We start from the raw sequence: 14,203 nt of genomic DNA on the forward strand, positions 1-14,203 counted from the left end.
AAAACATTTTCTTTGATTGTTCTATTTTTTTTGATTTGGAGGTGTAGTTAGTTCAATGCATTTACTGTGAAGAGAATAAAAACAGAACTTGCTCATGTTTATTGGCTTAGAGGAAAGTGTAGATATTATAATATCTAAATGGAAGCCAGTTAGATGGAACAGCACTCATAAAAATGTAGAAAAGTAACATCTGTAAAAAAATGGTCAGAATGTATGAAAGAATGTCATCAATTAAATGTACTGTCTTCTGCGTAACCTCAAGAAGTTTTAGGAAGGTTTTCGGTGCACCACTACATACGTGTCGTGATGATGCTTCTCTGAGGATGAGTGGGTTTGGAATATGTATAAGTGAAAAGTGATGTTTTGAATGGAAAAAGACCAAATTTACCCTGGCCTTGTGGTTGTGCCAGGAAAAGCTAGAGAGTATGACAGTCCAAGAAGAGTAACATAATCTTATCTGGAGACCTATCAAATATAAGGGAGCAGAACTGAGAAAGAAATTCTCTGCATTTAATATGTGGACAGTGCCATTTGAACAATGTTTTCTTCTGTCATACTAAACATTCAGCAGCAGATGACACAAATGAATAAGCCACTTACAATCATGGATGAATATTACATGCATTTGATATATGAAGGACAATTGCATAACAGGTTCATTATAAAACTCATACACAAAATGCGTGCGTGCGTGCGCACACACACACACACACACACACACACACACACACACACACACACACACACACACACACACACACACACACACACACACACACACACACACACACAGGTATCCCTTGATTAACGCAATTAATTAATCCCTCGATGTTACCGCGTATATCAAAATTGTGCTAATCAAATATATAATTGATGGTAAAAATTACAATTCATCCATGATCAATTACTGTATTAATAATTCATTTTATATGGTACTCTTTTAGGAAAGATAAAAAATGAATGTAAAGTAAATGTTTAATAAATGCTTGAACCTACATTAGTTACTGCAATTTTTTTTTATGAAAAAAGTTAGAGTCATTTGAACAGTTAGTTTTTTTCTTATCAGCAATTCTACGATAATAAGCAAATGTCTCTCTTTAGATCTCAGCAAACAAGCATTCTTCAAAACATCTGGAACCATATCCATTACTTGCTGCTTAAGCAATTCTAACCAAAATATTCCATCCAGTTCTTTGATTGTTATCTCCTTCGGAACCTCATCTTCACATTCCATTTGTTCGTTGTCTTCATATGCGTGTTGTTGTTGTTCAATTTTAAGAAGATCGTTGTCACTGAAATCTTTTGAATTTGAATCCAATAATTCTTTAACATCTTCTGCATCAACACCATCAAAACCAAGGTCTTCACCAATTGCAACAATTTCTTCAACCACAGTGTTTGCAGGATTTTGGAAACCACCTAAGTCATTAACACATCCTGCAAAAAGTTTTTTCAAACAGCTCTCATGCATGTAGAAGACACTTGCTCCCACGAATCATGAATGTTTCCAATTGCGGGTTTAATGTTAAAATTTTTCTAAAATTCTTGGAGCGTAATTTCTACTGAATTTCTTGACAATGTCTTTTTAAGAAAATAGGCTTTGAAAGTTGCAACAAGCCCATGTCCATGGATTGTAGTGATGATATTTGGCGGAATTTTGGTAAATTTAAAGGAGCGTTAATTAAAACTCTTGCTGCATATATCAAGGGATTGTCGCAATTAATTTCGCCATGTTAATAAAAACCGCATTAAACAAGGGATACCTGTGTGTGTGTGTGTGTGTGTGTGTGTGTGTGTGTGTGTGTGTGTGTGTGTGTGTGTGTGTGTGTGTGTGTGTGTGTCAGCATTTTCTTTACTGGATGATGTAAATGTCATATCATAGTTAACTTTTATTGATGCCACAATCAACATTAACATTAGTTAACTATCAAAGCTTATGTCTGCACCTGCTCAAATATCCAAACTTCGTAACTGTTGAGAATAGCACACATGTTCATGTCAGTTCAAACTGGGAAATAGCCTCAAGAATAAAATCATGAAGTAGTGAGAGATACTTACCATGCTGCATAATTACAAATTCAGCAAAAGCTTAGAACTAGAAAGTTTTACTATCAACTGAGCAAACTTAAATAAAATAACTACTGAAATGTCTTTCATTCCCAAAGGGAATATGTAGTACTCTTTTAGCCCTGACTAACTTTAGGGAGATCAGTGAGCAAGAGGGCTCTCATATTCTTGCTTTGTCTTAATCAGTTTTCTTATATGCTTTGAATGTTGTGAGATGTCAACTGCCTTAATTGTTGGTTGCTGCCATCTGTTACATTCTACTGCATCTTATTTGCTTACACTCTGCAGTAAGCAAATTTGTTTATTTATTTGTTTTATGACTGCACCAGTTAAACTACACACTGAGTGCGAGTTTGTAAAATTCTAAACTGAAGACAAGGCAGATATTCATATTCCCCGCTAACTTTCATTTTTACTTTAAATCAGTTGTGGCTTAAACTTATCACTTAATTCAAGATAGGTACTCAATCTTTCATTACTCAATCATATGCAGGTTTGAATTTTTGGGGATAGTGCATTGACAAAGAAGTGCAATGTGTTGTTCACAAACCATTTAATTAAATCAAGAATTCTGATTACCTTGTTCGATTCATGTTAGCATATTTACACAATTGAATCACAATTCACATTTACATAAAGATGTCTCTAAATTAGGCTAAGTTCCCTTATTCTTCTACTCTTAAAGCTTAAATACAATTTATTACATCTTACTAGTCATTCTTATACAATTTGAATATAAAGCACACCTTGAGTGAGCTTAACTCATTAACTTATGCTAATTCATACAGTACTTTTCTTACTCTCATAATGCGAGCTTACAATTTTGTTGTAATTAACATTGTCACTCTAGACTATGAACAGAGACACTACATGTGAATCATTCAGAATTATTACACATCTAAGTACTTATGTGTAATATTCTCATAATATTCTCACTCAGCACAGTCCATTACACGAATCATTTGTTGTCTTCCTTTCTGCTGACTCGCTCTTGATTTACTGCCATACTTCTTCTTTGTCTGAGTCTTCGATAATTCTGCACCCACCTGAACTTTCAATTCAATGTGGCAGCAATGACCATATGATGAGTGGTTCCTTTGCCGGTGAAGATTCTTTTCCGTGGTGGCAATGGGCATCAGATTTCTGATGGCAGTGGACCCAGGTAAAGGAAGGCTGAGAACCCTAAGACAAATGCCACCTCCCTTTTTAATGACTGATATGGACTTCATGTGGCAGTGAACCCAATAATGTTCTGCTGTAGCTATATTTTGGAAGAACAGAATTAAGATTCTGTAGTGCTTGGCTTCTTTTATCTACATTTATGGAATATCTGTATGCTCTATCATGTAAGGAACAGATGATGCCTATTTTTTGTGCTGGATGGTTATGAGAAGTTTTGTGTAGATAACATAGAAACTGGCAGATCTGGGGAGATATGCTGATTGGAACACATCAAGTACATTGAGAATGAAAGAAAGTACAAATCAGGGTTGGCAGCACATACAACTGATACAAAACATCTAGTAGAATGACAACAAACTGAAATGCTTCACATTGATTGCTGCTTTTACTCAAGAGCATTCAAAGAATCAGCTGAAAGGAAGCATCCTCTACAGTGTCTGGTCTTCCTTAACCCTTTCATGACCATGGGACATATGTGTTCCCACATAAAATCTTGATTGTGTACGTAAACCAAAATAACGTCAATATTTTTTTCCAGCAAATACTAATCTGGAACGTATTTTTGATAATTTTATTATTGGAAATGCTACGTCAGCGCCACCCATCAAAAGAAAGTTTCACGGCAAATCGTACGTTCAGAGCATGGCATGTTCAGAACTTTTCATAAGTGTTTCTGCATAGAATATTGTTTGTTATATGTTTATGGTGTAATATTTTCATTTGATGGTAAGTAAATAATAGTATTATTATGTTTTTCAATAAAATTTTGAAATAATATTCCAAAAAAACATAAAGGGACACCGTTGTCCCTGTGGACGTAAAGGGGCGTATTTTACAAGTAAATTACTCGTTGTAATCGGTGTTTTTTTATTTATTTTACCCACTTCTGTATTTTATTTGCATTTTTATCATTACAGACATGTCGAGAAAAGGGTGTAAGCAGTTTGAACTAAAAGATAACAAAATTTTGCAGTGTTCAGTAGCAGAAAATAGCGATGATGAAGATGCACTAGAACTCGATGAGGAAGACCAGATATTTATAACTCAGGATGTGGATGCACGGGTTTTTATGGTTGAAATTGAAGACCCAGCACAAAAACGTTGGAATTATCAGCAACAGAACCTGAAACAGAAAATAGACTGCAAGTAAGTGGCCCTACATTCATACGGAAAAAAAATACATAAGTACCAAATAGCTTTCCTGATGTTGATTATATCTTCGGAGAAGTTCAGATTTACGGAGACAGCGATGAAGATTCGTTATTGACGCCCATTAAAATTTTTTATTTGACAACTAACTTCGAAGATTTAGTTAGAAAAATAAGAGTTGAATCTATATGGTATGCTGAGCAGAATGGAACACAATACACAGTTGATGATGATGAAATGAAAGCCTATCTCGGTATGAATTTGGTGATGGGTTATCATGTTTTGCCATCATTGAGAGATTACTGGTCTATTGATCCAGATATGGGCGTTCCCTAGATTGCAAATGTAATGCCTAGAAATAGGTTTGAAAATATCTGCAAAAACTTACACTTTTGCAACAATGTATGCTGAGCAGAATGGAACACAATACACAGTTGATGATGATGAAATGAAAGCCTATCTCGGTATGAATTTGGTGATGGGTTATCATGTTTTGCCATCATTGAGAGATTACTGGTCTATTGATCCAGATATGGGCGTTCCCTAGATTGCAAATGTAATGCCTAGAAATAGGTTTGAAAATATCTGCAAAAACTTACACTTTTGCAACAATGCAGACCAACCAGATAGAAATAGCGCTAACTATGAAAGAGCATATAAAATCAGGCCTGTAATGGATCATCTGAACAGTTCTTTTCAAAAAGCGATGAATAACACCAAAACACAATCCACTGATGAGCATATGATAAAATTCAAGGGGCACAACATTATGAAACAGTATATCAGAAATAAACCTATAAGATAGGGTTTCAAAATGTGGTGCAGAACTGATGCTAAAATGGGCTATTTGTTTGAATTCTATCTGTACAAGCAAAAAAAACATCAGAAAATGAATATGGGTTAGGCCAGTAGTGGCGAACCTATGGCACGCGTGCCAGAGGTGGTACACCCGCGAATTTTGCTGGCACGTTAACGATTTACATATGATATGATACGCTTATAAATTATTCCACTTTTTTTTTTTTTAATTGTTACAATACGTACAAGTTAAATTTTGTTTTACAGGAGAGAGCAGCTATGAAGACATGAATTTGATTGGTGCGGTATTAACAATAGATCACGCAACCCAAAGACAAATGGAACCGACAATTTTTGAGTTGAAATGCTAATTCTCTTCAACCGAATTCCATAACATCTGCAACTGTCATAACAACATTCACTATATATTTCTTAGTTTTAAGACATTCACGATGGGGTGTCGTTTATCATTCTGACAGAACTTCTCATTACCGGCTGGCTCAACTCACACAAAGTTTCAACCCTTGGTTGATTTTTATTGCTGCTTTGTGTTTGAGCTGGAAGGGGAACTCACACAAGCATTATATGGCATGTTTCAATTTGTGGTAGAATTTTATTTGAAGTTAGTCTTTGTGATCTGTCATAATGACATGGAGAATTTCAAATGCAATCAAACACTTATTTCACGTAATTGAAAAATTGGACAATAGTTTTAGTTAGATACTGTGTTTCTGGTGCAACATATGATTTAGCTTGCCTATACAGCATAGTTAATGTGAGAGGTACGTGTGATTCATTAGTTAGCGCCATTTTTATTCCAGCTGTCTCCAATTGCACTATTTGTTGAGAAATATATTACACAAACTGCAAAAGCCTCTGTACCTTATTCAGGGATACAATAAAGCTATTTTTTTTCTTGCATCTACAGTATATAATGGCTGTTGGCGAGGCCGTGTTGTTTTTTGTGTGGGAGGTATATATGCAAAACCTTTTAATGTCTTTTTTCGTAAAGTGAAATCAGGGGTGCCAGTTATATGTGAGGGCAAGTTATATTTGACAGTAAGCATTCGCCGATAAGTCGTCATCCTTCTGCTGCTTCCCCTGCTCTGCTGACTTCTATGGCGAGTTACAATGCATAAATATTTTTCTCACTACTGTTTTTTTTTTTTTTTTCCAAACTAATATCATTAAAAGCAATTTAATAATACAATAATCAATTTTATACTGAATAATATTATAAATTTTTGGTGATCAGAATGGGATATGTCAATGAAACTTACCAGAAGTAATTTAATGATGTTGGCCTGAGAAACTACAATATTGTAGCATTAGTCCTGTGAGTGATAACTAAATTAAATGCATACCGTACTTTTATATTTGTCAACATGCTACACTGTATACATTAACACGTTCGCTGCCAACTACGAGTATACTCGTAGTGGGTAAACCTGCTTCACAAGCCAGCTACGAGTATACTCGTATGATGCTTACCGCCAGGAACGAGATTATTGTAGTGACCTTGAAGAAGTGAAAATGCTTGGCTTGTGGGGCTAGCATCAAAACTGTGTATTCTCATAGACCGTATATGCTCTGTACAAGCCAACTACGAGTATACTCGTAGGACGCTTACCTCTGGTAACAAGATTATCGTACTGACCTTGAAGAAGTGAAACTGCTCGGTGTAGGGGAACAGACCATGCCAAAGTAGCGTGGCAGCGAACGTGTTAAGCATATTAATACTCTTTATGATTATGCCATAATTAATTATTAATACTTATTTACTAAAATAAATAGCCAAAAGGCTTGACATCGGCAATACAAAATTATATAAATTAAGTGGATATTAAATCCAACATTATTTCAAAGCCAACTACAGAAACTATAGACGTTTCATGCGAAATTTGACCAGAGATCTTAAGGCAATACACTCGCCGCCATACTACGAGTTGCCCTAGCCGCTAGAGCAACTGATAGTATGCCGGGGAGTGTATTCTCGTAAGATCTCTGGTCAAATTTCGCACAAACGTCTATAGTTACTGTAGTTGGCTTTGAAATAATGTTAGATTTAATATCCACTTAATTTATATAATATTAATACTTATGTTAGTTTAATGTATGAACCTTAAAAAAATGGGAACAGTATTTACGAATAAGTTTGTTGGGGCCGAGCCCTCTAATACAGTAAGAATAAATAAAAATACAGTCTTATAGAAAAAGAATCGAGAACGACTAATCCTTAGGATTACCTGACTTTTCCCTTTTCTAATTTGGCACCACGCAGTAAGCAGAAATAAGCAGCAGCAACTGCATTATTGTTGCGTATGTGCACTGTTTTGTTTTTGCTACTGTAAATAGGAATTATAAAGATAATTTAATTTAGGCATATAATAAAATGTTGATATTTTTGAAACTATAAAAAATGCATTTGATTTAAGTTATGAATTATTTTGTTACAGTTCTACTGAACATGGCTGGCAAAAATAAAAAACGAAAATTATCACAGTCAAGCAGCAGAGAGTTCCAAAGCTGGTGGACTGAAGAGTATGGCATGATTAATAAAGATAAAGACAATAAAGCAATATGCATTTTATGTTCCGAGACAGTTGTGTGCAGAATGTCGTCAGTAAAATGGATTTATGAGACAAACCATAAATCACTCCTTGAGAAAAGCAAGAACGAACAGAAAGAATTTATTGCTCGGGCAATTAAAAATAGGAATATCCAGTCAACAACCCTAATGAAATTTATCGGCAGTCATTCAAACATAACTGGTGCTAGTTTTTTTGCTCAAATGTAATTGCCATACATGGGAAACTTTTTAATGATGGGGAATGTATAAAAGAAGCATGATTAAAATGAGCACAAGTTCTCTTTTAAGATTTTGAAAACAAGGAAAAAATTATTCAAAGTATAAAAGATATACCTTTGGCTAGAAACATAGTGAAAGATAGAATCATAGAAAAGGCTAAAAATATAACTCATCAGCAAAAAACAGATATAAAATCTTCTGGTTTAATTTATCTTTGTCTTGATGAGAGTACTGACATAACTGGATCAGCTCGTTTAGCAATTTTTATTTGTTGTGTGTGTTGGGAAAATCAAAGAAGAATTGATAAGTTTAACATCATTAGCAACAACAACAAAAGGAATAGATATTTGCAACGCAGTTGTAAATGCACTTGCTGAAAGAGATATAGATCCCTCCAAAACTGTATCAGTAACTACTGATGGTGCTTGCAGTATGACTGGAGAGGAAAATGGGTTCGTCAATTTATTTACCAGACGTATTGGACATTCGGTTCTGGGTTTTTATTGTATTATTCATCAGCAGGTTTTATGTACAAAGGGTACTTTCAAGCCACTGGAAGATATTATGAGCATTGTAACAAAATTGGTCAATTTTATATCGGCACACGCTTTAAATAAACAAAAATTTATAGAATTATTAAGTGAGGTAAACTCGGTGTACAATGGTTTACTTATGTACAACAACATCCGATGATTAAGTCATGGGAAAGCTCTTCAAAGATTTGTTGAGTATTTAGATGAAGTCAGACTTTTTTTACATAATGAGAAAATCATTGAAAAATACAATCAATTAATGAAAGTTGAATGGCTTTCGAATTTTTTTCCTCGAATTTTCGAATGTTTTTTACTGATTTGTGTTTACATTTAAATGTTAAACTGCAAGGTGTTAACAAGACAATTATTGTCATGTTTGATTTAATCAAAGCATTCGAAGCTAAATTACCAATTTTTAATCATGACGTTATTTCCAATAGCTTCCGATATTTTCCAAATACAAAAAAATTCTTTGCAGATCTAGAATCCCATGAAAAAACAGATCAAGTTAAATTGACAAATGCGTTTTCTACAGTTATTCAGTAGATAATCAACGAATTTTCTTCAAGATTTACACAGTTCAGGCAATTTACAGGAACATCAAAATTTATTTTGCATCCGGACACAACATCAACTGATAAACTCAATTTGGAGATTTTCGAGTGTCTGAATTTGGAAGATATAGAAATGCAACTAATCGATTTTCAATCTAGTTCTAAATGAAAACAAAAGTTTGTTGATTTGAGAAATGACTTGGAAATAATGGAAAATGATCGATTATTGGGTGCAATTAAAAAGAATGCAGAAGGGGAAATATTGAGAACTTGGAATACCATTCCTGAAACCTTTTGTTGTTTAAAAAAACTAGCGATGGCTATATTATCACTTTTCTCTTCTACATATGCTTGTGAGTCATTATTTCAAAATGAATTTTATAAAAGACAGTTTAAGAAATAGAATGACTGATGAATCTAGTTCCGCATGTGATAAAGCATTTGGCATCTAATGTACAACAGCATAAATCTCATTAATAAATTGATATACTGATATTGATAAATTAATAAATTGATAAAAAGTTGATATTGATTTGTATACGACAACATGTATGTCAAATTATGAGTTCATTTTTATGAAATTCTATGTTAATTTTTAAACTTCTCTCAATAAAATTATGCAATTAATTTAGTATTAATTAATGTTAATTAATTAATTAGTGTTGTATTAATTAGTTGCTGACAGGCTTGGCACGTCAGCAACTTGATTTGTAAATTTTTGGAATGTGCCGGCATGTCAGCAACTCGATTTGTAAACTTATGGCACGTGGACATAAAAAGGTTCGCCACTACTGGGTTAGGCGAATTGGTAGTGCTGGAGCCTACAAAAGCCACTGAAGACTTAGGTTGTGAGGTGTACTTCAATAATTTTTTTAACTCACCCATGCTGCAATACAAGTTGAAAAACCGAAATATCAAGGCATGTAGGATTGTTTGCTCTAACCGAATTTATTTGCAACCCTTTACGTCCATTGGGACACGTGTCCCATGAAATTCTATAAAACCTATGATTTTTTCCTACGTATTACTTCATAAGTCCTTCTGGTCCTGAAAGGGTTAATCCAGCGTAACAGTGAATTGAATGCATGCTTTCCATTGTTTAAACATTTTCACTAGAAATGTTAACTATTATTATTTTGCTTGTAGTTTTTTAATTTCTTCATACTATTTCCTGATGAAGTGAAACAAAGTTTCCAAAACTAGTTGCAATTAAAACATAATTTCTTTCTGACTTCTTTATAAGTAGTTTAATACCAGAAAATAGTGATTCTAAAATGTCCTTTCCCCACAGAAGCACACACAATGAGATACAAATTCAAGGTGAGTTTTTGCATATATTTTGCAAATAAATTTGAAAAACTCAGAATTAAACAAAAACTGTTCTGCAATCGATTAACATTTTATTAAGGTGTAGAGACAATAGTGTTATCCCTTGTTTTTTTAAATTGCACTGGCAGTTCACTACTAAACATGCACTAAGAATTTACTGATGCACAAAGTTGTGTTGCTCGAAGAATGGATAGCGCATAAAGGTATGAGCTTTTGAAAATAGACAGCCTAACATATATACTTCATACATGTTAGGCTGTCTATTTTCAAAAGCTCATACTTTATCTTCTTCTTCTTCTCTCTCCCTGCAAACATTTGGAATAGTTTAGACTGACTTTCACATGAAAAATCAGAACACCAGCTTGTTCATGCTTACTGCTATTGATTTCTTGACTAAATAAACACACGTAAAACCACAATAATAGGTTTTTTAATACGTAAATATTTCAACCTAAGTGTCTTAGGACATCGTCAGTACAGTTGGGCACAATACTAGGAATAACATACAGATAGGGCACATGAATACAATGGAATCCAAATGCGTGCAGCAGCGCTTTCTAGCATTAAAAATTAAAAAAAAAAAAAAAAAGAAATAAAAAAAGAAATAAAAAAATATAAAAAAATACATTAGATTATTTAGATTACTTTAAAATTGAATTATTTTACACAACTTTGTATGACAATTTCCCATACTTTAGGAATGGCAAGGACATCATTGCGGTTTAGATTGGGTCTGTGAAGTAGGGCTTCAGCACTTTCTTTATATAAACATTCATGTTCGTATGAAGATCTGTGTAGAAGTTTGGTCTTTTCCCAGTGGATCCTATGGTTTGGGTTTTCAACTCCGTGTTGAGAGAGGCCAGATTTCTGCAGCTTGATGAGATGGAAATGGTCTTGATGTTCAGAGATATGTTTAAGAACAGATCTACCTGTCTGCCCATAGTATGACGGTTTACAGGAGCATGGTACCTCGTACACATCAGGTAGTAACAGAGGTGGAAGTTTGTCTTTAGGCGAAGGTAACAAGTTGTAGATCTGGTTGATGGATTTGTAAGTCACAGCAAGATTGTATTTTTTCATAATTTTTTTAAAGTCGCTCTGAGATGCCTTTGACATATGGTATGGGAATCCTATGGGCTTGTTCTTGTCTAGGTTGATGTGTGGAGAAGTGGCTGATGATTTTTTGAGTAGTTTTAGGATTGTATCCATTTAGAATGACTGTGTTTTTGATTATTTCCAATTCTTGTTTTAGAGATTCTTCAAAGGAGCAAAATCTGTGTGCTCTGGTTACCGGTGATTTGATGATGCCAAATTTTTGAGGATGATGAGCAGAAGAGTCGTGGATGTAGCCACCTGAAAAGGTCAGCTTTCGATAGACAGAAGTGGAAATGGAACCATCTTCTTTTCTTTGGATGTGTAAATCCAGGAAAGAGATCCCCTGTGGAGATTCTTTTTCTAACATAAATTTGATGCAGGGGTGAAGAAGGTTTATTTTATCTAGAAACAGATATAGCTCTTGTTCGGAATGACCCCAGACTGCAAAGACGTCATCGACACAACGTAGCCAGATTTTTGGTTTCGGTGAAACGCGAAAATTTTTTCTTCAAGATCTTCTATAAACAGATCTGCCAAGTTAGGTGATAAGGGAGACCCCATAGCTGTTCCCTCCTCTTGCTTGTAGATTTTTTTCTTTCCAAGTGAAGTTACCTGAAGTAATTGTAAATTTGAATAGTTCAACAATATCAAATGGAAATTTTTGAGTTAACAGGTCCACTGTTTCCTTATGGGGAATATTAGTGAAGAGGGAGACAATGTCAAAGCTAATTAGCATATCTGTTTCCAACAGTTGAGTGTCTTTTATTTTAGTGTGAAACTCTGTGGATTTAATTGATGAGGCTGAGTGGACAATGTGGGGACGGAGAAGGTTAGATAATAATTTTGATAACTTATAAGTCAGGCTGCTAATAGAATCAACGACGGGTCTGAGTGGGACATTGTTCTTGTGAAGTTTGAGTAAACCGTATATTCTTCTAGGAACTGTATATTCTAGGTTTACCGAAACTTCACAAGAACAACGTCCCACTCAAAAAGGAAAATAGGAAACTAAAGGAAGATGATATTTATTATGTGGGTACATGCAGAAGAAATCGACTTCAAGGTGCTGACAAGAAACTGAAAAATGAAAAGGATTTGCAGAAAATGGGACAAGGAAATATGTCCGTTACCACGTCCTCTGATGGCATTACTGTCACTAGATGGGTTGATAACTTAATAGTACATGTGGTATCTAGTTACTTAGGAAAGGAGCCTGTCAGCGTATGTCAGAGGTTCGGCTGGAAAGAAAAAAAGTATGTTGAAATTCCACTACCTCGCAGCATAGCTGTTTATAACAAACATATGGGTGTGGACCTTATGGACTCTCTTGTGATTTTGTATCGAAATGATACCAGGAACAAACGATGGTATATGAGAATTTTTTACCATATTTTGAACGTACTTGTTTGTGATGCACGGATCATTTGGAAATGGGAAGAAAAAGAAAAATTGGATTTGTTGGAATTCAAATCAAGAGTGGCAACTGCTTTGATATATCAAGGTTTAGCTCAGCTAGGAACAAAGAAACGAGGATGCCCTTTAAGTCAGACACCACCAGCACTAAAGAAACACAAAACTCATTCTGTGCCATATGAGAAATGTTTTGATGGCAGTGGACATTTCCCAAAGAAGCCAACAGGTGCTAATGCCAATCGTTGCAGAGATATACACTGCATGAGTAAAACAAGATACATCTGTGGTAGATGTGAGGTTCCAATCTGTCTGGAATGTTTTCAGTCTTTCAATACAAAATGAGGCAAAGAGAATAAGACTGTTCTTGATTTACATAGCTCTACTGCAAATTCTAATTGTTTTACTTTTTTGTATGTATTAAGTAATCCAAATTTTGATCATTCATGCAGTGTTTCAACAAAATATAAATTGTTTATAATATGTTTTGTCATACTTGTAATGTCTTTCAATGAAAATAAATTCCTTAGTCTAAGTCATTTCCATAGACATATGTCTGTAGTCTGTTGGCATTAGTGCATGATGTCCTCAGATGAGGACATCATTTTTTTACATATACAGGACACAAATTTAGCAAATTTAATGAAATCATGGTAATACTGTAAGATTAAATGGTACTGTATCATGCCATTATAATTTTTTATAAATGAATATAAAAATTCATGCATGAGAGGGTTAATTGAATTTCATTTTTTTAAATTTTTTTATTGCATTTTTAAATTTTTACACAATCCAGAAATCCTGCTCAGGGAACAAACATGGAATTTTTGAAAGTCACTTCAGACTTTAAAAGCAAGGTGAGGGTTTCTCTCTCACACACACAGTGATTTATTATCTCCCACCTAAGGACATTTACAAACATCCATACTCACAGCAGGATTTGAACTTGTAGCCTATTGGCTGGAGAGTGGATTATATTAAGCACTACATCTACACATACACACAGCACTGTTATGCCATAGGTCTTGGAACCGGGTGTGTGGAACTGATATAAAATAAATCAATCAGGCTGGTACTAATAATTATTTTTCACAAACTTCATTTAAAATCACTAAGAATAAAAACTCCTGTCTTATTTGGTGTATTCCTGACAGTTCACAAATGAAGATAAGATATAACTGGAAACTATACTTAAAACAGAATCAAGATTAAGATAATTACCTTCTCAGCATATAATTTTCTTTCATCACCTGCTAAATTAGATGCCTTTTCTAAAT

At 34.3% G+C, this 14,203-nt stretch overlaps 1 protein-coding gene across 4 annotated transcripts in view; it reads right to left on the reverse strand.

Moving 5' to 3' along the window:
• The window catches only part of LOC150099730 (alpha- and gamma-adaptin-binding protein p34), a 203,010-nt gene that overhangs the window by 11,297 nt on the left and 177,510 nt on the right, over positions 1-14,203 (reverse strand). For 2 of the 4 annotated variants that reach the window (XR_016549330.1, XM_090403398.1), the window contains one exon: positions 14,148-14,197. The exons of 1 other annotated variant lie outside the window; for it this stretch is intronic. Coding sequence is in view for 2 of the 3 variants with exons in the window: in XM_090403398.1 (XP_090259524.1) it covers positions 14,148-14,197 (50 nt within the window). In the remaining variant the exon portion in view is untranslated. Of the gene's footprint in view, positions 1-7,442; positions 7,542-14,147; positions 14,198-14,203 lie in introns of all 4 variants that reach the window. One more of the 4 variants, XM_090403399.1, reaches the window with a different exon arrangement.

Source organism: Typopeltis vanoorti, chromosome 14 (assembly GCF_054136105.1).
Source record: "Typopeltis vanoorti isolate ZY-2024b chromosome 14, IOZ_Tvanoo_1.0, whole genome shotgun sequence".
NCBI lineage: Eukaryota > Metazoa > Arthropoda > Arachnida > Uropygi > Thelyphonidae > Typopeltis > Typopeltis vanoorti.